Here is a 27,218-nt window from a genome sequence, read left to right as displayed (position 1 = left end):
AATGTAGAAATGTAAGATGGAAGCTAAAGTGAGATCAGTAAGCAAATTCTTCTTACAAAGGCTTTCACATATGCCAGCAGTGAATCACAAATTTTTATTAGTACTCTTTAGCTAGTACAAAAAGAGAGACATGATCAGTTAATTACTATGTTCACAAGCCATTTGTACAAAGAGATCTAACATTTCCTGGTACTGAGAGTCGAGAGAGAAGAGAATTCCTCTCTGAGTTCACATGTTTTAGACAGAAGTGTCTATATTGAAATGATTTGGCCATAGGGTAAATACAACAAGGTTCATACAATGAGTCCTTGTAGCACCTCTGAACATAGACCTATGGAATAACATTTAAGAGAAAATTGATAAAAACTCTAACCTTCTTCTTTGGCTGAAAAATTGAAAAAGAGAATCATGCCCCCTTAATCAATCCTCCATAAATACCCCTTCATCAATCCTCCATAAATATTATTTTACTCATCTGAGCTTTTGAAATCTATTAACAAGAACTGAGTTTTAATAAAATTCCTTGTCAAGTGAAACAATTATTTTGTATTGCTAGTTAATGGTAGAGCCATAGCTTTACAAATCAGGATTATGAGTGGCACATTCTTATAAAAGTGGAATGTTATGAAAAGGATTTATAAAAGTCTACCCCTATCAGATTGGAGTTATATGAAGGAATACTCATAGGCACTAATGAAATTTGCCTCAAGAATTTGTTTTGAGGTCTCCTCCAGTGAACAAATGAAAGTGGAGATTAAAGTTCTACCATGTAAGACATGGCCTCAGTATTTTTGGTCTGGAGAAAGTTTAAAGTAGATATAAAATCAACTGCTTACCTTGAATATTAAATAAAGATGATTTGTAAAAAGTCCTGCTTTTGCGCCTTTGTTAATGCTTCTGCTTTGGCAGCAAGATTTCTCCTCTTGCCCATCTCCGCTCCTACACCTCAGAACCACCTTGCCTTCTTCCAGCTGACTTTACGTTTTCAAAGTTGAGAGAGAAGGCATCTAAAGCATTCAAATGCCATAGAAAACTTCTGTCATATTGTTCAGCAGCAGGCTTAGCAGTAATTTCTCATCTCTTCCAGAAAATAACTGTCAATCAGTTAGTAAAAAACATTTAAAATTTAATTAAATTATTGAGGGGGCACCTTCAAGATGGTAGATCACCTTCCTCCCCACAAACACATCAAAACTACATTTACATGAGGAACAATTACTACAGAACACTGGCAGAAGACCTCAGACTTCCCAAAAGATGCCCTCAGGCAACCTACACGCAGAGACAGGGCCAAATCCAAAGCTGAACCCCAGGAGCTGTGCGAACAAAGAAGAGACAGGGAAATCTCTCCCAGCAGCTTCAAGAGCAGAGGATTAAATATCCACAATCAACTTGATGTACCCTGCATCTCTGGAATACCTGAATAGACAACGAATAATCCCAGAATTGAGGCGGTGGACTTTGGGAACAACTGTAGACTTGGGGTTTGCTTTCTGCATCTAATTTGTTTCTGGTTTTCTGTTTATCTTAGTTTAGTATTTAGACCTTATTATCATTGGTAGGTTATTGATTTGGTTGCTCTCTTCCTTTTTTTAATTTACATATATATATATATATATATATATATATATATATATGTTTTTTTCTCTTTTTGTGAGTGTGTATGTGTATGCTTTTTTGTGTGATTTTGTCTGTATGGCTTTGCTTTTGCCATTTGTCCTAGGGTTCTGACTGTCCTTTTTTTGTTGTTTGTTCATTTGTTTTTTTTCTAGTATAGTTTTTAGCACTTGTTATCATTGGTGGATCTGTTTTTTGGTTTGGTTGCTCTCTTCTTCTCTCTTTTTTTTAATTAATTTTTAATTTTTAAATTTTTAATAATTTTTTTCTATTTTAGTAGCTTTATTTTATTTATTTTTATTTATTTATTTTCTTTCTTTCTTTCTTTTTCTCCCTTTTCTTCTGAGCTGTGTGGCTGACAGTGTCTTGGTGCTCTGGCCGGGTGTCAGACCTGAGCCTCTGAGGTGGGAGAGCCAAGTTCAGGACATTGGTCCACCAGACACCTCCCGACCCCATGTAATATCAAACAGCGAAAGCTCTCCCAGAGATCTCCATCTCAACTCTAAGACCCAGCTCCACTCAACGACCAGCAAGCTACAGTGCTGGACACCCTATGCCAAACAACTAGCAAGACAGGAGCACAAACCCACCCATTAGCAGAGAGGCTGCCTAAAATCAAAATAAGTTCACAGACACCCCAAAACACACCACCAGACGTGGTCCTGCCCGCCAGAAAGACAAGATCCAGCCTCATCCACCAGAACAGGGGCACCACTCCCCTCCAACAGGAAGCCTACACAACCCACTGAACCAACCTTACCCACTCAGAGCAGACACCAAAAACAACGGGAACTACAATCCTGCAGCCTGCAAAACGGAGATTCCCAAACACAGTAAGTTAAGCAAAATGAGAAGACAGAGAAATACACAGCAGATGAAGGAGCAAGGTAAAAACCCACCAGACCAAACAAATGAAGAGGAAGTAAGCAGTCTACATGAAAAAGAATTCAGAGTACTGATAGTAAAGATGATCCAAAATCTTGGAAATGGAATGGAGATAATACAAGAAACATTTACCAAGGACCTAGAAGAACTAAAGAGCAAACAAACAATGAGAACAACACAATAAATGAAATTAAAAATTGTCTAGAAGGGATCAGTAGCAGAATAACTGAGGCAGAAGAACGGATAAGTGACGTGGAAGATAAAAGAGTGGAAATAACTACTGCAGAGCAGAATAAAGAAAAAAGAATAAAAAGAATTGAGGACAGTCTCAGAGACCTCTGGACAACATGAAACACACCAACATTCGAATTATAGGGGTCCCAGAAGAAGAAGAGAAATAAAAAGGGACTGAGAAAATATTTGAAGAGATTATAGTTGAAAACTTCCTTCATATGGGTAAGGAAATAGTCAAGTCCAGGAAGCGCAGAGAGTCCCATATAGGATAAATCCAAGGAGAAACACACCAAGACACATATTAATCAAACAATCAAAAATTTAATATGAAAAAAAATATTAAAAGCAGCAAGGGAAAAGCAACAATTAACATACAAGGGAAACCCCATAAGGTACAGCTGATCTTTCAGCAGAAACTCTGCAAGCCAGAAGGGAGTGGTAGGACATATTTAAAGTGATGACAGGGAAAAACCTACAACCAATATTACTCTACCCACAAGGATCTCATTCAGATTCGACAGAGAAATTAAAAGCTTTACAGATAAGCAAAAGCTAAGAGAATTCAGCACCACCAAACCAGCTTTACAACAAATGCTAAAGGAACTTCTCTAGGCAGGAAACACAAGAGAAGGAAAAAACTTACAATAACAAACTCAAAACAATTAAGAAAATGGTAATAGGAACATGCATATTGATAAGTACTTTAAATGTAAATGGATTAAATGCTCCAACCAAAAGACACAGACTGGCTGAATGGATACAACAGCAAGACCCATACATATGCTGTCTACAAAAGACCCACTTCAGACCTAGGGACACCTACAGACTGAAAGTGAAGGGATAGAAAAAGATATGCAAATGGAAATCAAATGAAAGCTGGAGTAGCAATTCTCATATCAGACAAAATAGACTTTAAAATAAACACTATTACAAGAGACAAAGAAGGAAACTACATAATGATCAAGGGATCAATCCAAGAAGAAGGTATAACAATTGTAAATATTTATGCCCCCAGCATAGGAGTACCTCAATACATAAGGCAAATGCTAACAGGCATAAAAGGGGAAATCAACAGTAACACAATCATAGTAGGGGACTTTAACACCCCACTTTCACCAATGGACAGATCATCCAAAATGAAAATAAATAAGGAAACACAAGCTTTAAATGATACATTAAACAAGATGGACTTAATTGATATTTATAGGACATTCCACCCCAAAACAGAAGATTACACTTTCTTCTCAAGTGCTCATGGAACATTCTCCAGGATAGATTACATCTTGGGTCACAAATCAAGCCTTGGTAAATTTAAGAAAATTGAAATCGTATCAAGTGTCTTTTCCGACCACAACACCATGAGACTAGATATCAATTACAGGAAAAAATCTGTAAAAAATACAGACACATGGAGGCTAAACAATACACAACTAAATAACCAAGAGATCACTGAAGAAATCAAAGAGGAAATCAAGAAATACCTAAAAACAAATGACAGTGGAAACATGATGACCCAAAACCTAAGGGATGCAGTAAAAGCAGTTCAAAGAGGGAAGTTTATAGCAATACAATCCTACCTCAAGAAACAAGAAACATCTCAAATAAACAACCTAACCTTCCACCTAAAGCAATTAGAGAAAGAAGAAAAAAAAAAACCCACAGTTAGCAGAAGGAAAGAAATCATAAAGATCAGATCTGAAATAAATGAAAAAGAAATGAAGAAAAGGTAGCAAAGATCAATAAAACTAAAAGCTGGTTTTTTGAGAAGATAAACAAAATTGATAAACACTTAGCCAGACTCATCAAGAAAAAAAGGGAGAAGACAAATCAATAGAATTAGAAATGAAAAGGGAGGAGTAACAACTGACACTGCAGAAATACAAAGGATCATGAGAGATTACTACAAGCAACTATATGCCAATAAAATGGACAACCTGCAAGAAATGGACAAATTCTTAGAAAAGCACAACCTTCTGAGACTGAACCAGGAAGAAATAGAAAAAAAAAAAAAAACAGACCAATCACAAGTAATGAAATTGAAACTGTGATTAAAATCTTCCAACAAACAGAAGCCCAGGACCAGATGGCTTCACAGGTGAATTCTGTCAGACATTTAGAGAAGAGCTAACACCTACCCTTCTCAAACTCTTCCAAAATATAGCAGAGGGAGGAACACTCCCAAACTCATACTATGAGACCACCATCACCCTGATACCAAAACCAGACAAAGATGCCACACACACACAAGAAGACTACAGGCCAATATCGCTGATGAACATAGATGCAAAAATTCTCAACAAACTACTAGCAAACAGAATCCAACAGCACATTAAAAGGATCATGCACCATGATCAAGTGGGATTTATCCCAGGAGTGCAAGGATTCTTCATATATGTAAATCAATCAATGTGATAAACCATATTAACAAACTGAACGAGAAAAACCATATGATCATCTCAATAGGTGCACCCATTTATGATAAAAACCCTCCAGAAAGTAGGCATAGAGGGAACTTACCTCAACATAATAAAGGCCATATATGACAAACCCACAGCCAACATCGTTCTCAATGGTGAAAAACTGAAAGCATTTCCTCTAAGATCAGGAACAAGACAAAGTTGCCCACTCTCACCACTATTATTCAACGTAGTTTTTGAAGTTTTAGCCACAGCAATCAGAGAAGCAAAAGAAATAAAAGGAATCCAAATCAGAAAGAAGAAGTAAAGCTGTCACTGTTTGCAGATGACATGATACTATACATAGAGAATCCTAAAAAGACTACCAGAAAAGTACTAGAGCTAATCAATGAATTTGGTAAAGTAGCAGGATACAAAATTAATGCACAGAAACCTCTTGCATTCCTATACAGTAATGATGAAAAATCTGAAAGAGAAATTAAGAAAACACGCCCATTTACCATTGCAACAAAAAGAATAAAATACCTAGGAATAAACCTGCCTAAGGATACGAAAGACCTGTATGCAGAAAACTACAAGACCCTGATGAAAGAAATTAAAGATGATACAAACAGATGAAGAGATATACAATATTCTTGGATTGGAAGAATCAACATTGTGAAAATGACGATACTACCCAAAGCAATCTACAGATTCAGCAAAATCCCTCTCATACTACCACTGGCATTTTTCAGAGAACTAGAACAAAAAATTTCACAACTTGTATGGAAATACAAAAGACCCCAAATAACTAAAGCAGTCTTGAGAAAGAAAAACAGAGCTGGAGGAATAAGGCTCCCTGACTTCAGACTATACTACAAACCGACAGTAATCAAGACAGTATGGTACTGGCATAAAAACAGAAATATAGATCAATGGGACAGGATAGAAAGCCAGAGATAAACCCATGCACATATGGTCACCTTATCGTTGATAAAGGAGGCAAGAATATACAATGGAGAAAAGACAGCCTCTTCAATAATTGGTGCTGGGAAAAACTGGACAGCTACATGTAAAAGTATGAAATTAGAACACTCCCTGACACCATACACAAAAATAAACTCAAAATGAATTAAAGACCTAAATGTAAGGCCAGACACTATCAAACTCTTAGAGGAAGACATAGGCAGAACACTCTATGACATAAATCACAGCAAGATCCTTTATGACCCACCTCCTAGAGCAATGGAAATAAAAACAAAAAATAAACAAATGGGACCTAATGAAAGTTAAAAGCTTTTGCACAGCAAAGGAAACCATAAACAAGATGAAAAGACAACCCTCAGAATGGGAGAAAATATTTGCAAATGAAGCAACTGACAAAGGATTAATCTCCAAAATATACAGGCAGCTCATGCAGCTCAGTATCAAAAAAACAAACAACCCAATCCAAAAATGGGCAGAAGACCTAGCATTTCTCCAAAGAAGATATACAGATTGCCAACAAACACATGAAAGGATGCTCAACATCACTAATCATTAGAGAAATGCAAATCAAAACTACAATGAGGTATCACCTCACACCGGTCAAAATGGCCATCATCAAAATATCTATAAACACTAAGTGCTGGAGAGGGTGTGGAGAAGAGGGAACCCTCTTGCACAGGTGGTGGGAATGTAAATTGATACAGCCACTATGGAGAACATTATGGAGGTTCCTCAAAAAACTAAAAGTAGAACTACCATATGACCCAGTAATCCCACTAGTGGGCATATACTCTGAGAAAACCATAACTCAAAAAGAGTCATGTACCATGATGTTCATTGCGGCTTATTTACTATAGCCAGGACATGGAAGCAAGCTAAGTGTCCATTGACATATGAATGGATAAAGAAGATGTGGCACGTATATACAATGGAATATTACTCAGCCATAAAAAGAAACGAAATTGAGTTATTTGTAGCTTGGTGGATGGACCTAGAGAGTGTCGTACAGAGTGAAGTAAGTTAGAAAGAGAAAAACAAATACCGTATGCTAACACATATATATGGAATCTAAAAACAAAAAGAAAAATGGTTCTGAAGAACCTAGGGGCAGGACAGGTGAAAGACGCAGACATAGAGAATGGATTTGAGGACACGGGGAGGGGGAAGGGTAAGCTGGGACGAAGTGAGAGAGTGGCATAGACATATATACACTACCAAATGTAAAATAGATAGCTAGTGGGAAGCAGCTGCATAGCACAGGGAGATCAGCTCGGTGGTGCTTTGTGTCCATCTAGAGGGGTGGGATAGGGAGGGTGGGAAGGAGATGCAAGAGGGAGATGCAAGCTTAAGAAAAAAATTTCCCAACAATCCCTTCAAGACAAACTGGTTTGTTTTTTTTTTTTTCTTTCTTTTTTTTTTTTTAAAGCATCTAATTTATTATTTATTTATTTATTTATTTTTGGCGTGTTGGGTCTTCGTCTCTGTGCGAGGGCTTTCTCTAATTGTGGCAAGCGGGGGCCACTCTTCATCGCGGTGCGCGGGCCTCTCACTATCGTGGCCTCTCTTGTTGCGGAGCACAGGCTCCAGACGCGCAGGCTCAGTAATTGTGGCTCACGGGCCCAGCTGCTCCGCGGCATGTGGGATCTTCCCAGACCAGGGCTCGAACCCGTGTCCCCTGCATTGGCAGGCAGATTCTCAACCACTGCGCCACCAGGGAAGCCCAAGACAAAACTGGTTTTAAAATATGCCTAGGTTACTAAGTTAACTAGACATAGTTACTTTATGTCAATCTTTTTAAATGATGCGAAAGCTGGTTATCTTCTAAAAATGATGCATTTACTTTTAGAAATTTTGATCTATAAAACTTCTTTTAAACAAGAATCATGTAACATATCCATTTGTCCAATATGTTCATTCCAAATTTTTGGCAATAAAGCCAAGTTATCTCATTTAATGCTCACATATTCTCTTCTGTATGGCAAGAGGACCTGCATTCAGCTTACTAACAATGGTGTGAGACAATTAAAGTACCATTAATAACAGTGATATGGATTCAGAATAAATTTCTTGAATTCTCCTGTTGAAACTGTCATCTGATTCTTCAAAATCACTTACAAATCCAGACTCTGAAAATAGTAGCAGAGTTCATGTTCTATATAAGCAGCGATGTCTGGTGTATACACAGAGACCCTGTAGCTTTGCTCATGACCAGAGAATTAAAGGCCCAAATAGTTCAGGAGAAGTCACATAATGTCCTACATAATTCCCAAGAGATATCTCCAAATTATGAGAAGGTATGATCCTTCCAGTACTGTCAACAAGGCAGAAGCTGTATTTAAATCCCTGCATTGGGACTTCCCTGGTGGCGCAGTGGTTAAGAATCCGCCTGCCAATGCGGGGGACATGGGTTCGAGCCCTGGTCCGAAAGATCACACATGCTGCGGAGCAGCTAAGCCCGTGCGCCACAACTACTGAGCCTGCACTTCAGAGCCCGCGAGCCACAACTACTGAGCCCGCGTGCTGCAACTACTGAAGCCCGCACACCTAGAGCCGGTGCTCTGCAACAAGAGAAGCCACCACAGTAAGAAGCCTGAGCACCTCAACGAAGAGTAGGCCCCGCTTGCCACAACTATAGAAAGCCTGCGCACAGCAACGAAGACCCAACACAGCTAAAAATAAATAAATAAAATTTTTTTAAAATAAAAATAAATAAATAAATCCCTTCCTTGTTCCCAGTGTGGCGTATAGGCTTTGCAATGGATTAAAGGAAACTGGCCCTCTTTCGGTGCAGGTCTGATAGAGAGGGCTACGAAGGACACAGGACAAGATTTCCCTTTATAAAAATGGGAGTATCTTCATTCTGGATCTGTTCAAAGGGGATCAAAATCACCTAAGTGCAGAAAGCAAAAATGTCACAAAAGTTCAGATTACACTGCTCAAGGTGATTAGAACCATTGTGGAGACAAGGTAACTTCTGAAGAAACCTCACCTTAGAGGATTTTCCTTCTAAAAGTCTAGTACAAAGGTGGCCAGAAACTACAGATATAGAGGCAGATAAACCTAATATTATAAATCTGGAAAGATGGATATAGAGATATCTCCTGAGATCTGATGTTTTATGAAAAGATTTGGTTGTAAAAACGTCCAGATAACTCCTTGCTTTGTTCCGTAGTTAACTTAAGGTTTTTATTTATTTATTTAATTTTAAATTTTTTATTGAAATATAGTTGACTTACAATGTTGTGTTAGTTTCAGGTGTACAGCAAAGTGATTCAGTTATACATATATAAAGATAAATATATATATTCTTTTTTTACATTCTTTTCCATTATTATAGGATATTGAATATATTTTCCTGTGCTATACAGTAGGTCCTTGTTGGTTATCTATTTTACATATAGTATAGTGTGTATACTTTAATCCCAAACTCTGGTTTTTAAATGTGTTAATTTGGGGGGCTCCAGCAGTCTAACTCACAATTATATCTGCCATTTTTCTTCATACCTTAGCTTTTAGTGAGATAAAAGATCTAAAATCCCAAATATAAACAGATTGCCATTATACATTTTGTCTGATAAAGATACATAATATAAAAATTGATACAAAATCTTTACTTTGAGACTTCACCAAGAAATGTTCAGGAAAATAACTTTTGTTGAGAAGCATACTTGAGGAATTTTCCCAGGCAGATGTTTAGAAACATTTGTATTACAGAAAATTTCTAACACATGCAATGTAAACACAGTAGTATAATGAGACCTTTTGCAACCACCCACCAAAACCAACCACAGTTCTGATTACTTAAGAGCAATCTCTTAAATGTCCAGAATCTCCTTTGGAAAAAGATAGAGTGACTTCAAGGATTATGATGAATGTAATCTTACAAATTCCTCTGTTTATTGTTTGCTCATACCTTTTGCTTTTGCCGACCATTGTACCAACACATTATATAATACATGACATGCGTATTTTGAAAAATGTAAATAAAAGGAATAAATATATGTGGAAATAGTAAAAGTAGAACGTAAGCTTATGGAGAGTGGCAATAAAAAGAGAGAGAGAGAAAGTTGAGTAAAGTTAATCCCAATATTCACTCACTTTTGGTCATATCACCTATGATGTTGATGTATACATTATACCCTTGCTCTTCAAAATATGTCTTTGGGCCAGCAACAGACCTTCAGCCTCTACCGCACAACTATTGAATCAGAATCTGCATTTTAACAAGATCCAAAGGTGATTCAGATGAACATTCCATTTTGAGGAACACTGCTCTAGATCACAATGTGATGAAGTAATGGTGTGACTTGCCAAAGAAGGAAAAAATGGAAACTCTCTAAAACAAGACAGAACATGGAATCAGCAAATCAGCTATGCAATATAAAGAAATTTCTGTTGATTCTGTAACTGTGGAATGCATCAGTTATTTTATAAAGATAGAAAGCAAAATAAAAATAAATTTTAAGTACTGTTTCCTGTTTGGGGGGGAGGAGGTCAGCATAAAATGTGGGGAAAGATACTATGATTGGCTCTTCTCAGTGCTTTTTCCTGTTCATCTTATGCCTTCTAGTAACCCTATAAGCTGTCACATAAGCTAATATTAAAAGCAACAAATTATACTTTTGTTTATTTCATTTGAATGATGCTTTTAATATTTTATGTTATATACAATTGCTCTCAGATTTTGTGTCCAATTAATATTACATAAAATGATACTTTTGTAAAGGAAACAGCTAAAGGAAGCAGATGTGTGGGTTCTTAAGATGCAGCTGTTATTAAAATTAAACAATTAGCAGTGATATTTTGGAATAATTTCTTATATATTGTATAATATAAAAGTGGTTTGTCAAGAGATCTAAATTTTCTACACTGCCACTGCTTAGAGCTATGAACAAGAAAACACTGGACATAGATTTATAGGAAAGGATATAAAATATAAAAATGAGGCAACATTTTGTATAAATATATGAGACATTGAAAAGTAAGAGAACCTCATTTTTTTTAATATAGCAGAGAACTATAAATGCATCTATTATCCTGACATATTTTGACTGAAAGGAGATCATTTCATCTTTTACTCTAATATATTTTTAACTGAAGTTGAATCTAATTTTCAAATGCAAAAATCTCAGAAATGACTTTAGTTAACAAAAATGAGATATTTCATAAGACACATGTTGATGGAAAGCCCTGTATCCTGTATGATTAATTTATAGTTAAAAGATGGAGTTGAGATTTTTATATTCTTTCCCCCCTTTCCAAATGTTAGAAATTTTTCTTAGTCTCAAAACTGCCTAAATTACATAAATGTTTTTGTGGTTAAAATCTTAATTAGATAATTAGTTTTCTAATTTCTGAACACAGTCATAAACATATAGTTTCAAAATAAGACATGTGACATTTATCTAGTTTTATTCTTTACTAATATTTATTTTATTTTTAAAATCAATAAGGTAAAGACATTCTTCTTCTCTGGAAATAAGTAAAACCCAATGGACCATGCAAATATCTACCCATCAAATACATAAGATTCGATATTATTTTCCAAGTGAAATCTTTGCATAGAGCACAATGGAGAAGCTGAACTTACATTAGTTTCTTATCATTGATATATTTTTAAATATTTTAAAAATATTTAATACATGCTAGAATCAAATATTTTATGCATTTTATGCAAAAGAAGTCTTTTCATAATAAGTATCATTTTTCATTTGAAATGAAATGCTAAGAAATTCGAACAGCTTTCTCCCTCAACTATATTTAAGATCTTGTTAAAAGATATCTTAACCTTAGCCTGTTATCTTGATTTCTAAGCCATTAAAATTGCCCTCTTCTCATCAGCTACTTTAGACTTGAGAAATTTCAAATTAAATGAAAATATTATTAAATCCCTTTTCCACAGAGAACAAATAATCCCTAAGTGCACCATTTAATGATGAATCTGAATCATGCACAGTAAGTTTAAGTATTAGTAAGTGAATTCACATCTTGAGGAAAGTATTCTCATTCAGGCTGAAATGAATTCTTCAGCTAAGTGAAGAGCATTTATCTCAATAGAAATTTCATTGCAAATATATATAGATAAGTAGATAGATATTTAAACATTCAAAATGTTCACATGACTGTTCTCCTTCTTTACCAAAGATGACAACTTTCTCATCTTAGGTATTCTTTAGCAATTATGTTCACCTCACAGTGTTCATGTTAAAATCATAGCTCAAATACACTGTACTTCCTTTTAGGCATACCCAATTGGCTGTGAATTTGCTCTTCTCAATTGTGCCTGTGGCTCAGAGAATTAAGATTATCTTTTAGTAAAACTTAAATCTAAAGAAAAGAGATTAATATTGTAAAATGGCCTGATTTTTCAAATGGAGTATAAAAAAAAAAAGTGCTGTGACCTGCCCTTTTATTTCTGTATTTAACTTTTAAAATGTATTTCTGAAGTAGTTTTATTTCTGTTTACTCAAAACGAAATGGATTAAATGTGAAACTAACAAATATTTGCTTTTTAAAATTGGGTAAAGATCGGGAGAAGAGGCTTCCAGTGTGTCTCGAGTAAATGAAATCTGTTACATTTTGAAAGAGAACTTCACAGAATTAAAAATTTTATATTTTATTTTCAGATGTAAAATATTTAAAGGAAGAAGATGCAAATCGCAAGACTTTCACGGTCAGCAGCACACTGGACTTCCGAGTGGACCGAAGCGACGATGGCGTGGCGGTCATCTGCAGAGTAGACCATGAATCTCTCAATGCCACCCCTCAGGTGGCCATGCAGGTGCTAGAAATACACTGTAAGTAAACGCTACTCCCTAACTCTTGACCTTGGCGCCAAATCTCTGCATCTACATTTAAAATCATTTCAAAAATTTTCTGAAGTTATAGCAAATGTGCAGCAAAATCTATAGCCAAATGAAGTAAAATTGACCTCATTAGTATTAATCACATTCAAAGGAAAGGAGTCCTTGGTTGATTATCATTCTTGGCAAGGAAGAAAAAGAAGATATCAGAAGGTTAAAACTCCCAATTATCTTCCAAATGTTGGCCAGGAAGAGCAGTAATTTTGGCAGAATCAGTGAGAAGTGGAAATCTGAAAAAGCCTTGATGAACTTTCTAAATGTAATGTTATTGTATGCAAACGTGGCTTACCATCTGTTCTTTTAAAATTATACTATTTTTTTTCTATTTTTTAAAATATGCTAAGTCTTTATGAACACAGGGGCATATCTATTATGTTTTCTTTATCAACATCACTATTGTTCACAAGTGATAAGAACATAAATTGGATGACTCCAGTGAGCCTGGGCAGTGCTGAATTCTTTGCTGGCATTATCTCAACTCATGTTATCTCATGTTAGGACATCAGCATAATAGCCTGATGAATAGTTACTGCTCTCTTTACTTGCAGTTTATGGATAAGGACACTGAAGATTATAGTGGTTGAGTCACTTGGCCAAGTTCACACAACTAGCAAATGGTTGACTTATAATCATGACGCTTTCATACTTAGCAGTGTCCTTGGGATATAGCAGGTGATCTATAAATATTTATCAAAATGAAAATGAATGAATTGAAATATGTAACATAAAGTTGAAAAGAGTAGAGTACAAAGAATTATATTTCTGAATCCTATTACTTGACTTTTTCCAATATTAGAAATTTTTTTGTTGAGTTTGTTATCTGTGATAAATTATAGCTCAAGTTTAGATTTGTGTGTGTGATGTGAAATTACATTGAACCTTAAAATGTTAACTCTACATATTAGTCTTCTAATATGCCTCATTGTAGTCTGTTTTCATTTATTTATTCAACAAGAATGTATTGAGTACCTACTATGAAACAGGTATTCTTTTGGGCACTGGGGTTACAGAGGTGACCAAAAAAGGACAACCTTAACAAAACAAACTGAGATTGTCTCCAAGTGTCAAAATCACCACTACCACCAACAGCAACAAACTCCAGTTCCTTTATAACATCCACTCTAGGTAGGAGTGACTGAAAAGCAAAATGAATAAATACAACATATAGCATGCTATGTATTAAGTCTGTAGGAAAAAAATAAAGCAGGGAGGTGATAAGGAGTGAAGTTAGAATGGAAGTCAAGGATAGTGAATGTGTGTGTGTGTATTAGTATTAACATATATTTAATGCATTTATATATAAATATATATTTTATCACATATAGTATCACATTAAATTATATCATTACATACTATATAATAATATTACATATTAATATATCATTTGAATATATTATAATGTTATAAATATTTAAATGAATATATAATATATTATTTATACTTTAATATATTACATTATATATATATTTAAATGAATATTTAAATAAAATAATATTTTAGCTAAATTAATATGTTTAAATATTCAAAGTATATACATACAATTCACAGGGAAGAACAAGTACAAAGGCCCTGAGATAGGAACATGTGTGTTGTTTTTATGTTTCTAGAAGCAGCAAGGGTATCAGTGAGACCAGGGTAGAGTGGAAAGTAGAGAGTATCATGAGAAAAGATCAGAGAAGTACCAGGAGGACCAGCCTTTTTTTTTTTTTACTTTTTAATAGAGAAAATATCAATCGGATCATTATTTTTAGTTGTTGTTTGTTGTATTTTAATTATTCTTAGTTTAGTAGTTATTAAATTATTAAAATTTTAAGAATACTTTCAATTATATTAGATTACTTTCATTAATTTCCTTCCTGTTCTCATTGAAACAGATTTGAAGACAAACATATTTTAGAGCCCAAACTGAGATTATTTCCAAATTTCAACATTTATTTGCAGTGAGACCTTGCGACAATTACTGAAACTGCTTGAGCTTTGATTATAAACTAGAGAATTAATTTCTGTGAGGACCAAACTAGACAAGTTTATGGCATTCAGTAAGCCTTCAATAAATATCAATTGTCTTCTTTCTTAGTTGGTTAGATCTCGGGTGGCCTTGTCCTGCAGTGGCTTGAAGCAGGATTTTGGTTCCTGGCCAGAGATTGAGGTCAGGCAACGGCAGTGAGAGCACTGAATCCTAGCCACCAAACCACCAGGGACCAGTGACCAGTGACAAGGCCCTGGCCCTTCAGCTGTGTAGAAATGAATTTCCACAGAGATGGAAAGTAGTGAAGCAAGTAAAGTATTTATTAGGAGGAAAAAGAGTATAGTACATGTGGATAGACACATGGGTGGACTCAGAGAGTCGTGCCGTCATGGTAGTTTGAATCACTTTTATGGGGCATTTCTTCTGGGTTTCCTTTGACCAATCATCTTGCTTTGCCTAGTTCTGCGTCTGTATTTGGTATATCTCAGGGTCCTCCTGTGTGCATGCGCATCTCTTAGCCAAGATGGATTCTAGCAAAGAGGCCTATGGGTAGTGACATCACTTACTCTGAGGTGGCACCCCCTCCCTTTTTGACCTCCAGAGAGCCTTTCTGCACATGTGTAGTAGGGGAGGTCTCCTTGATTTCGAGTATGAGGAATATGTGGTCTTTTATCTCTTATCTGGGCAGGGCCCAGCCTCTTCTCTCGATTGTCCTGCTATTGATATTTTGGAGTTTCTGTCCACAGAGAACAAACTCCAGCTGCTTGCCCTGGGGCCCATCTATCTCCTGCCTCAGGTTCAGGCTGCTGTAACAAAAACACCATAGGCTGGGTGGTTTATAAGCAACAGAAATCTATTTCTCACTGTCCTGGGGGCCAAACATTCAAGATCAAGGAGGAGGCACATTCAGTGTCTGGTGAGGACCCTCACTCTGGCTCATAGCTGGCCATCTTCTATGTCCACATGCAGCAGAAGGGGCTAAGGAGTGTCTGCGGTCTCTTTCGTAAGGGTACTAATCCCGGTCATGATCTTCCAAAGTCCTTACCTCCTAATATTATCACATTGGGGATTAGGTTTCAGCATATGAACTTTGGGCAAACATTAACATTCAGTCTATAGCAACATTTCTATTTCTTTTTATTTAATCAATATGTCTTTCAAATATGAAAAATTATGTAATTTGATGTGTCCAGAGGACCCAGATCACCAGCATTTTAATTTAAACTTTTTTTTACTTATATATAAAGCCAAATAAGACTGTTTAAAAATAATCTTTGATTACTAATTCAACTGTAATTTTCAATATATAATAAAAGAAAAATAGTAAAAATCAAGTCATAAGGAATATTAAAGATCACCAGCCAGAGAGCACCAGAAACCTACCAGTAGTCTAGCAAAATTGGGTTTATTCAGTTTGCTATGGCACAGAAGACAGCATACCAGACGAATCTCTGGGTGTAGGTAAGAAAGAGTTAGGAGAGACTTGTTAGAGAATTTGGGTTTGTTCTAAATATTGTGAAGAGGGTTCTGAATAAGATGCTGTCAGGATTGGGGGCAATTCAGTGATGTGTATGTTGGTAACTTTTACCTACAAAGCACAAATATTGAAACAGAATTAGATTTGCTATTATAAAGATGTGTGGTTAATCATGCTAATTTATGTAGTTGCTGAACATCTTGGTCTGTGTCCCCTTTTAGACCTGGTTATGGAATAAACTTGCCTTTTCTTATTTCACCCCACAGGCATAGAGTGGCCTTATCTGATTATTGTTTAGATTCTAGAGAATCGTTTATGTCTGTTGAGCCTATTTCAGCCTAGCTATAAGATGCCAGTTGTTAGCTTCCAAAGTTATTTTCACTTTCTCGGGAGTCCAAAATGGAACTATTATAAATATATACTTTCTGAGCATTTTTAGCTGTTCACCATATTTCAGTGTGCATTATTAAGCAAACTTCATGGAGAAAGACAATTTTTATAAAGCTTTACATGAAAAATGTTATACTTGATGGCCAATTAAAAATAACAACTCATTCTATCATGGTTTAATATGTAAATGGCTAGAAGGCAGAGACCAGATCTATATAAATTATTTTTCCTAGCATTTAGCATACCATCATTCAAGTATGTGAAGTTAATTAAAACTAACTGATAATAATACTTAATGTTCCTTTAGGGATGCGGAACATTCCCCAGGGGTGAATTGAGGAATGGAAAGTGGAGAGGGACATTTAGTACCAGTTTGCGTCAAAATTAGAACAAAGTGATCAAATTGGGTATGGTCTTCATAAACACCTAAGAATAGTGATAAAAGGATCTCAATAGATATTTCCAGAGACAACAGATCATGGCTCCACATAAATGCACATTGCAGTATGTATGATGTGGAAATTCCATGGATGCAGGTGGGGGGAAATAGAAAGAAGAATTGGAAAAGGAAAAAAGTGGTTAGTCTAGAATTTATGGGACATAAATTTAGGATTCCACATGATTTTGCAATGTTCCTATTATGAGTAACTGCAAAGACTGGCCCAAATAGAGGAACAGCTTTTTGGACCCCCAGACCGGAAGAGATGCCATTGTTTTCTGTGGTGACTGACAAGAGTAAGTTTATATCCCTACAATAATGGGAAGTTAGGACTACACCTGAAATAAAAATCCTGTGTTATTGTGGAAAGGCAAGTTTGATGAGAAACAAGACATAAGGGTTAAACACATAGTGCTAAGGAGCATGATGAGAACAAATTGGAGGAGGAGTTATGTTTCTAGGGCTAAATGTTTTAACTCTGTTACCCTGTGATATACAGTTTAGTAGGACTCAGCCTATACAATATATCACAGCAACATTCATTTCCTTATAAAATATTAATCTTAAATTTTAATGTCACTGTGATGGAAGAGAGTTTCTTTAAACTTGAAATTTAAGAAAATGTATATTTTTCACTGTGAACCACAAATACTTGCAAATATCAAATAATAGGTAATAGCATACTTTGCACCTGAACGCTGGAAAAAACTATTTTTTTTTAGATGGAAATTCTAATTCATCTTCCTGTTTTTACACAAATCCCTTTAAAATAATAACTTTTTATTTGTCTGATTTAATTTTTAGATGAACAGATTGTATAAGTCAGATTTTATTTGATTCTCAGTAAGAATATTGTATCTCCACTAACAGAAAGGACTATGTACAAAACACAGAAAAGAAAAAATAATTAAATATTCATTTTCTATGTGTGACATTGACAAAATTACATAAAAATCAACTGTTATTGAAAAAGAAAATACAAGAGACAGATTAGTAAAATATTTCAGAATAGTGAGTGTTCTGAGAAAGCATTTTGGTACTGTGGCACTGAACTGCCAGTAAGGATAAATAAGAACCCAAATTTTAAGTGTATATGTATGAGTGTTGTAAGGTACATTATATATAATCATCAAATCATGAAATCTTATGCTATCAGTAATATTTGTTTAGTATTTCTATTGTGTAACAGTGCCATGCTTTGCCTATAAAATAAGTAACTATACATGCACATCATCAACTTTTAAAACAATACATAGTTAAAATAAGTTATAGAAGAGAACCTGCTTGTGAGCCTAAACAAATTCAGTGTGAGCAACTGGTAAGAAAAAAAAAGAAACGAAGGGAGGGAGTGACTTTGGAAGCTGCAGTGTTGAAATTGTGTGTTTTAGATGAGATCAATTAGGTTAATGACTAAAAATAAGAAATGCATTATATACTTTTAATAACCAGAACGCTCCTGGATTCATTACTGTAATAATATAAGGAGTTAAATGGTCAATTTACAGTCCTGATCTTTGCCGTCTTGAGGCTTTTATTTTCATTCTAGTTAACGTGCAAATAAATAATACAATTAATCCAGTCTCTCTTTAACATATTATGTTAAAAAATGTATTTCTAAAGAGATTCCTTTCTTGTTTTGCTCTTTTAGACGGAATTACTTTGTGCCTAGAGGAACTGAATTCTTGACTATACATGTCTACTACCTTTCTGGACCATCTAATGTACTTTATCAGTCTACCTTTGGTTCTACTTGTTCCAATAAAATAGAGTAAAAAATAAAATTCTGTGTATAACAGAAGAGATTCAATACAGATGGGTTTGGAGGCTTCTTATTATTTTGTTTATAACTTCATTTCCACTATAAATATACATGATACAGAACAGAAATATTTTCAAATGTAGGCAGAGATTCTTCATTAAGTGCAGATTTTGGCATTTGTCCTTTTTAATTTATAAAAGATAATTAATTCCCACCTACTCAATCCTCCCTACACAAACCTGTATACCTCTTTAGCCCAGGTCAGCGTCTTCTAAATTGTCCTGTGTTAGTTGTGTCAACTATGCTTCCACTACTTTTCTATTTATTATAGAAAGCACTTGATTAAATTTTTCAGGCCATATAGGTTTATTACTCATAAAGGTGAATGCTACAAGTCGCATTTTAAAATAACATATCTCACTCATGTGGCATCTCATTTGTAAAATGCTGATTTTCTAATTATTTTGTCTACCACAAATTTTCTATGGTCCAGAGGCACAGAATATAAAAGGAACCAGGAAAGGTGAAATGAAAACTATCTTTAGATTAAATTTTCCAAATTAAAATAAATGGTTCTTTTAGGTAACAAAATGCCACATTTATACATGAGGATGCCTTGGAAGTATTTTTAATAGAGCCCAAAATATTTCGCAAAGCTCGTGAAATGTGTACATACTAGAATCATGAAGTGATCTATGTCGCTTAACAAAAAATACATTTAACTACATTAAGAAAGGTGGCCTAATGTACAACCTCTATTTGAGATCCCAACCTCTGTTTTTCAACTTTTTCAAGGAAAATACATTCATTTATTATATTACCCATAGTAATGTATTACTGGCACATGTTGGTCATCAGTTAATTTGTCTTCTTTTATATATGATAGGAATATTTTATTTAGTCCCTGCAGTATCAAAATATTAAAAGTAATTGGATCACCAAATATTTTAAGTGATCTAAGGGCAAGGATTCAAAATGTTACTGTAAAGTTTGTGTTATTAATAGAAATAACATTTTTTGTGTTATTAAAGCCCAGTGAAGAGGTGTGTATATGTTTGTGAGTAGATTCTCAAGTTTAAAAATTAACAAATTCATAGATTAAAATAATATACTCTCAAGTGGTCTTTCTTAATCAAGTTTATAAAATATGTATTTATGAAACTTTTTAGAAGTTTTAACATTATTTTAAGCATGCAAATTAATTTCACAAAAAGACAGTCAAAAATAGTCCCCAAATGATGTGATCTATATATAGTACAGATGTCAATGTATCTTTTGAAGATAATTTTGAGTCATTTTAATAGAGAATAAAAACTGGATAATCAAATGAGACAGAAATGATTTTGGCAAGTAAAACCTAATATTGAGAAAATAAACATAAATTATTACTATCTAGTATTTTAAACTTTCAATTTAAAAACTAATTCCATTTTATAAATCTATTTTTAAAAGATAGTTAAAAGCTGATTATTTTCAAAGAGACTGCATATTTAATGTCCCAATACTTTCAGATTGTTCTAGTTCTATTTTCTGAATGAACTATAATACGCACACACACACACACACACACACACACACACATTTTTCTAAGAGAAAAACGTATGGTTAGAAAACGACTGTAATCAATTGATATATTAAACTTTATTGTATTAGCTCTTAATATATCAGCAAAGATTGTCTTTACTATTTACGATCTGGGTTCAATAGACTTTTTTTTTAAATCAATAGGGTTTATTTTATTTTATTTTATTTTATTTTTTTTAAATTTATTTTTGGCTGTGTTGGGTCTTCGTTTCTGTGCGTGGGCTTTCTCAAGCTGTGGCAAGTGGGGGCCACTCCTCACCGCGGTGCGCGGGCCTCTCACTGTCGCGGCCTCTCCCGTTGCGGAGCACAAGCTCCAGACGTGCAGGCTCAGCAGTTGTGGCTCACGGGCCCAGCCGCTCTGCGGCATGCGGGATCTTCCCAGACCAGGGCTCGAACCCGTGTCCCCTGCATTGGCAGGCAGATTCTCAACCACTGCGCCACCAGGGAAGCCCGGGTTTATTTTTTAGAGCAGTTTTTAGTTAACAGAAAAATTGATCAGAAAGCACAGAAAGCATCAGAAAGCACAGAAAGCATCAGAAAGCACTTATGTTTATGTGTAAACATAAGTTTTCAACTCCTTCGAGTAAAAAAGTCATTTGAATTTTAATTAAACCACATTTTAGCAAAAGACAGATAAAGTGACCATAAAAAGAAATACGTTTACCTTATACTATATATCTTATTATGGGAAGACCATGTTTAGTTTGTAAGAAACTGCAAACTATCCTCTAGGGTGGCTGAACCATTCTGCATTCCCACCAGCAGTGAATGAGAGTTCCTGTTACTCCACGTCCTTTTGGTGTTGGACACCAAAAGGTGTTTGGACACCAAAGGTGTATGGACACCTTTTAGTGTCCTTTTGGTGCATTTGGTGTTGTCAGTGTTTCAGATTTTGGCCACTGTAAATAGTGTATAGTGGTATCTCCTTATTGTTTTAATTTGCAATTCAATAATGATATTTGATGCTGAGCATCTTTTCGTATGCTTATTTTCCATTCGTGTGTATTTGTTGAGGTGTCTGCTTAGATCTTTGGAAATTTTTTAATTGGTTTGTTTTTTTTTTATTATTGTTGCATTTTAAGAGGTTTTTATGTATCTTGGGTACCAGTCATTTGTCAGATATGTCCTTTGCAAATACTTCCCCCCTTGTCTTTTCATTCTTTTAACAGTGATTTTTCTCAAGAGCAAACATTTAATTTTAATGAATTCTAGCTTATCAGTTCTTTTTCCGTAGATTATGCTGTTGGTGTTATATCTAAAAAGTGTAAAACCAAACTCAAGGTCACCTAGTTTTTTCCTATGTTATCTTCTAGAAGTTTTATAGTTTTGCATTTTACATTTTGATCTATGATGCATTTAGAATTAATTATTGTGAAAGATGTCAAGTCTATGTTTAGATCCATGTCTTTGCATATGGATGACCAGTTGTTCCAGTGCCATTTGTTAAAAAGACTGTCCTTTCTTCATTGAACTGCCTTTGCTCCTTCAGTAAAAGTCAGCTGACTATATTTATGTAAGGTTCTTTCTGGCCCTCTATTCTGTTCCATTGATCTATTTGTTTATTTTTTCACCAATACCACACTCTTGATTGCTGGAGCTTTATGCTAAGTCTTAAAGTCAGGTAGTATCAGTCCTCAGAGTTTATTTTTCATCTTCAGGAATTTTGTTCATATTTGTAAATTTGTAATTACAAATTATTATGAATTTGATTACATTTGTAATTAAGACAAATATAATCAATAAATATGTTAAACTTTATTGCATTAATCCTTGATAAGATCAGGAAAGAATGTAATTACCATTCATCACCTGGGTCTAATAGACATTTTATTCTTAGGGTTTTTTTTTAAGGTTTTTAAGTTATTTTTTGAATAATGTGTAGATGTAATAATAAAGGAGAAAGGGATAGTGTAAAACAACTTTATTAGACTTTTAATAAGAATTTAAATATAGCAAACCTGAATTTCTATTTCATATTTTTCTGGGTTTGATGATATATCTACCCAAAATGGGAAACAAGTGTCATGCATGATCCTGGAACATATCCATATTGTAAATACAGAGTTCAGATTTCAAATACATTCTTAATGTGTCGTATTTATCATTGCTTCTGGTTCTTCCCGCACCTGCATTGTCTGAATGTAATACTTTAAAAAACTTTGACGGTTCATAATTTTTTCGAAGGGAGTAAAAATATCTTTTTTTCAAAATTGTAAAACATTTGCATTTTTAGGTTTATAAGCACTAATTAAATTTTTAAAAATGAATGTTTTAATTTCTTTATCATCAAATACCTACATTATTCCACTTGTAAACTGTATAAATTCTTATGCACAGAAATTATCAAAGATGAAAGAGTATTGTCATATATTCTTTTTAGCAAAATCATGTTGCAAAATATTATGTGATGAAATTCTTCCTTTTTTTTCTTATAAACAAATTTTTCACTTATTGAGTTTTGAGTTTACTAAAATTAATGTAGAATAAGTGAAGACTTCTGTTTCACCATTTTCACTAGATTCTTGACTTCTATTTTCTCTTTGTGTTTATTGTCTTATCTAATAATTTTGAGATATCTTCCTCTGACTATTCCCTTCTTGTAATTATAATCAGAAAATGAAAGATTCTTAATTCTCAACTGAGAGCATGAAAGCTAAACAACCATCAAACAACCAAGCAAAGCTACAATGATGGTGTTTTATTTCCAGACTTCTTTCCTACCACCATGAAAGAAAATGTATAACCTGTGCAACAGTGATGATTTGGATAAGTAAATAGGGATTGGCAACAGTGATGATTTATATCACTCTTGCATAATCTTTCCACACTAGCACTGTCTAAAAGAACTTACTGTGATGATGGAAATGTTCTGTATCTGTCCCAAAATAGTAGCCAATAGCTAGCTACATATAGCTGCTCAGCATTTGCAATGTGGATCTTCTGACTAAGGAACTGCAGTTTAAATTTTATTTAATTTTAATCAATTTACATTTAAATTTAAATAGCCACATGTGACTGGTTGTTACTGTATTGGACACCACCACTCTATATGATTTAATCATACTTCCATTTTCTTATTATGTCATTCCTTTTGAAATAGTTGGGAATAATTGACGAGTTAGGAATGCATTGATAGTGAAGTAATTCATAGAATGCCAAAGTAGCAAGATTTGTCAAAATACAGGAAATATAATACATATAATTTCATAATATATCTTAAATTTGTAAAAGAATCCAATGTTTTTATATTATAATTGCAAGGTAGGATAATTTTAAATCTCTAGTAATATACTAAGGGTAAACCTTGCATTTCTTTTTAAAAGGGAAAATTTTGTTTATATTTTCAGGAACTAGGCCAGTGATTTAAATGATTATTAAGTGCAGAAAGTTTTATCCTGTCCTTCAAAATGCCTTTTCAGTTTTCTTTTATGCTGCCTAATAAGTTTTAATTTGTGATTTAGTTCTTGTTGTTCTTGTTTGTTTTGTTTCGTTTTTTATTTATGGCTGTGTTGAGTCTTCGTTGCTGCATGCAGGCTTTCTCTAGTTGCAGTGAGCAGGGGTTACTCTTTGTTGCAGTGTGCAGGCTTCTCATTGCGGTGGCTTCTCTTGTTGCAGAGCACGGGCTCTAGGCGCGTGAGCTTCAGTAGTTGCAGCATGCGCAGCAGTTGCAGCACAGGGGCCCTAGAGCGCACGCTTCAGTAGTTGTGGCATGCGGGCTCCGTAGTTGTGGCTCATGGCTTCTAGAGCACAGGCTCAGTAGTTGTGGCACACAGGCTTAGATGCTCTGTAGCATGTGGAATCTTCGTGGACCAGGGATCAAACCCGTGTCCCCTGCATTGGCAGGTAGATTCTTAACCACTGTGCCACCAGGGAAGTATTAGTTCTTGTTTTCAGTCTAGGATGCTCACACCGGAGCCCATGAGTGGGTGGTGATCAGAGTCCATGGATTCCTTGAGATGGTGTGTAAGCTATGCCTATCGACAGATGGGCCCATACTTTAGGAGACCACAATGTTTGTTGTCACAATACAGATTAAAAACCTCTGGGGTGAAATATAAACATTTTTAACAAAATGTATTTTGAATACAATGTGACTTTGAGAATCAATATCTTATTTTTTGAAGTGCAAGGCTAGGTTGGAATCCAAGTTCCCCTATGTGACTTCATGCTAGTCACTTTAAACTTTAATTTCCTCATCTGGAAAGTGTACTTCTTATTTTGGGGGATGGGGGTAAGGATTAAATCAGATAATTCATTATACATGCTTGGCTTTATTTTTATCATTATCATTATTAGGAAGGTAACATACCTTATGAATGCAAAGATGTTTAGCAAACAGATGGAGAGCTATACTATGTTCTTGGATTGGAAGAATCAATATTGTGAAAATGACTATACTACCCAAAGCAATCTACTGATTCATCGCAATCCCTATCAAATTACCAATGGCATTTTTCACAGAACTAGACAAAAAAGTTTACCATTTGTATGGAAACACAAAAGACCCCGAATAGCCAAAGCAATCTTGAGAAAGAAAAACGGGGCTGGAGGAATCAGGCTCCCTGACTTCAGACTATACTAGAAAACTACAATAATCAAGACAGTATGGTACTAGCAGAAAAACAGAAATATAGATCAATGGAACAGGATAGAAAGCCCAGAGATGAACCCACACACATATGGTCACCTAATCTATGACAAAGGAGGCAAGAACATACAATGGAGAAAAAACAGCCTCTTCAGTAAGTGGTGCTGGGAAAACTGCACAGCTACATGTGAAAGAATGAAATTAGAACACTACCTAACACCATATACAAAAATAAACTCAAAATGAATTAAAGACCTAAATGTAAGGCCAGACACTATAAAACTCTTAGAGGAAAACATAGGCAGGTAACTCTTTGACATAAATCACAGCAAGATCTTTTTTGACCCACCTCCTAGAGAAATGGAAATAAAAACAAAAATAAACAAATGTGACCTAATGAAACTTAAAAGCTTTTGCACATCAAAAGAAACCATAAACAAGACGAAAAGACAACCCTCAGAATGGGAGAAAATATTTGCAAACAAAGCAACTGACAAGAGATTAATCTCTAAGATACACAAACAGCTCATGCAGCTCAATATCAAAAAAAAAAAAAACCCAATCAAAAGATGGGTGGAAGACCTAAATAGACATTTCTCCAGAGAAGACATACAGATGGCTAAGAGGCACATGAAAAGATGCTCAGAATGACTAATTATTAGAGAAATGCAAATCAAAACTACAATGAGGTATCACTTCACACTGGTTAGAATGGCCATCATCAAAAAATCTACAAACACTAAATGCTGGAGAGGGTGTGGAGAAAAGGGAACCCTCTTGCACTGTTGGTGAGAACGTAAATTGATACAACCACTATGGAGAACAGTATGGAGGTTCCTTAAAAAACTAAAAATAGAACTACCATAGGACCCAGCATATACCCAGAGCATATACCCAGAGAAAACCATAATTCAAAAAGGCACATGCACCCCAATGTTCTTTGCAGCACTATTTACAATGGCCAGGATGGGGAAGCAACCTAAATGTCCATCAACAGAGGAATGGATAAAGAAGATGTGGTACATATATACAATGGAATATTATTCAGCCATAAAAAGGAATGAAATTGGGTCATTTGTAGAGACATGGATGGACCTAGAGTCTGTCACACAGAGTGAAGTAAGTCAGAAAGAGAAAAACAAATATCATATATTAGCGCATATATGTAGAATCTAGAAAAATGGTATAGATGATCGTATTGGCAAAGCAGAAATAGAGACACAGACGTAGAGAACAAGCGTATGGATACCAAGGTGGAAAGGGGAGGTGGGATGAATTGGGAGATGGAGATTGACATATATACACTATTGATACAACGTATAAAATAGATAACTAATGAGAACCTACTGTATAGCGCAGGGAACTCTACTCAGTGCTCTGCAGTGACCTAAATGGGAAGGAAATCCAAAAAAGGGGAAATATATGTATACATATAGCTGATTCACTTTGCTGTACAGTAGAAACTAACACAACATTGTAAAGCAACTCTACCCCAATGAAAATTTTTTAAAAAGTTAAGCAAACCCTTTCTATCCTTTTTTGAGAATACAAACAAGGAACCTATGAAATAAGTGGAAAGAATATTAAGAATTTTTTCTTTGTAGTTTTTGCCTAGGACATATACTATTCACTAACACTGATAAATATCAAACAAAATTGGTGACATCAGGAAAATTAAAACAATTTTTAAAATATTTTTTCCTTTTCATTAACAAAAGCTACAAACAAAATATCCTCATCCTAAAGGAGAAATTTCACGGAGACCTTCTTATTTTTTGATTCGAGTTTTCTCAATTTAAATGTATTTCAAAATATACCAATAACTTAAGGATTATTAAATTTTTTATTGTTGATGATGATGGTGATTGAATGATGATGATGATTTTGACCTTTCTCATATTTACCAAAATTATATGTGAAGGGACATTTTAAAGATTAGATAATGTATGAAATAAAAATGAACCTGGTAGTTGACTAAATGACTAACAAACAGGAAATACGATGTCAACTTCCACATTGTCTTATAGTTT

The 27,218-nt window shown here is 34.7% G+C and overlaps 1 protein-coding gene across 1 annotated transcript in view; it reads left to right on the top strand.

Annotated features, from left to right (window-relative positions):
• CADM2 (cell adhesion molecule 2) overlaps positions 1-27,218 on the top strand; it is a 307,663-nt gene that overhangs the window by 166,246 nt on the left and 114,199 nt on the right. The window contains exon 5 of the mRNA XM_007164098.2: positions 12,746-12,916. Within this exon, the coding sequence (XP_007164160.2) occupies positions 12,746-12,916 (171 nt within the window). The remainder of the gene's footprint in view (positions 1-12,745; positions 12,917-27,218) is intronic.

Source organism: Balaenoptera acutorostrata, chromosome 4 (assembly GCF_949987535.1).
Source record: "Balaenoptera acutorostrata chromosome 4, mBalAcu1.1, whole genome shotgun sequence".
NCBI classification, from domain to species: Eukaryota; Metazoa; Chordata; class Mammalia; order Artiodactyla; family Balaenopteridae; genus Balaenoptera; species Balaenoptera acutorostrata.
Note: the sequence above shows the minus strand (reverse complement) of the source record. Positions and strands in the feature narration are given on the sequence as shown.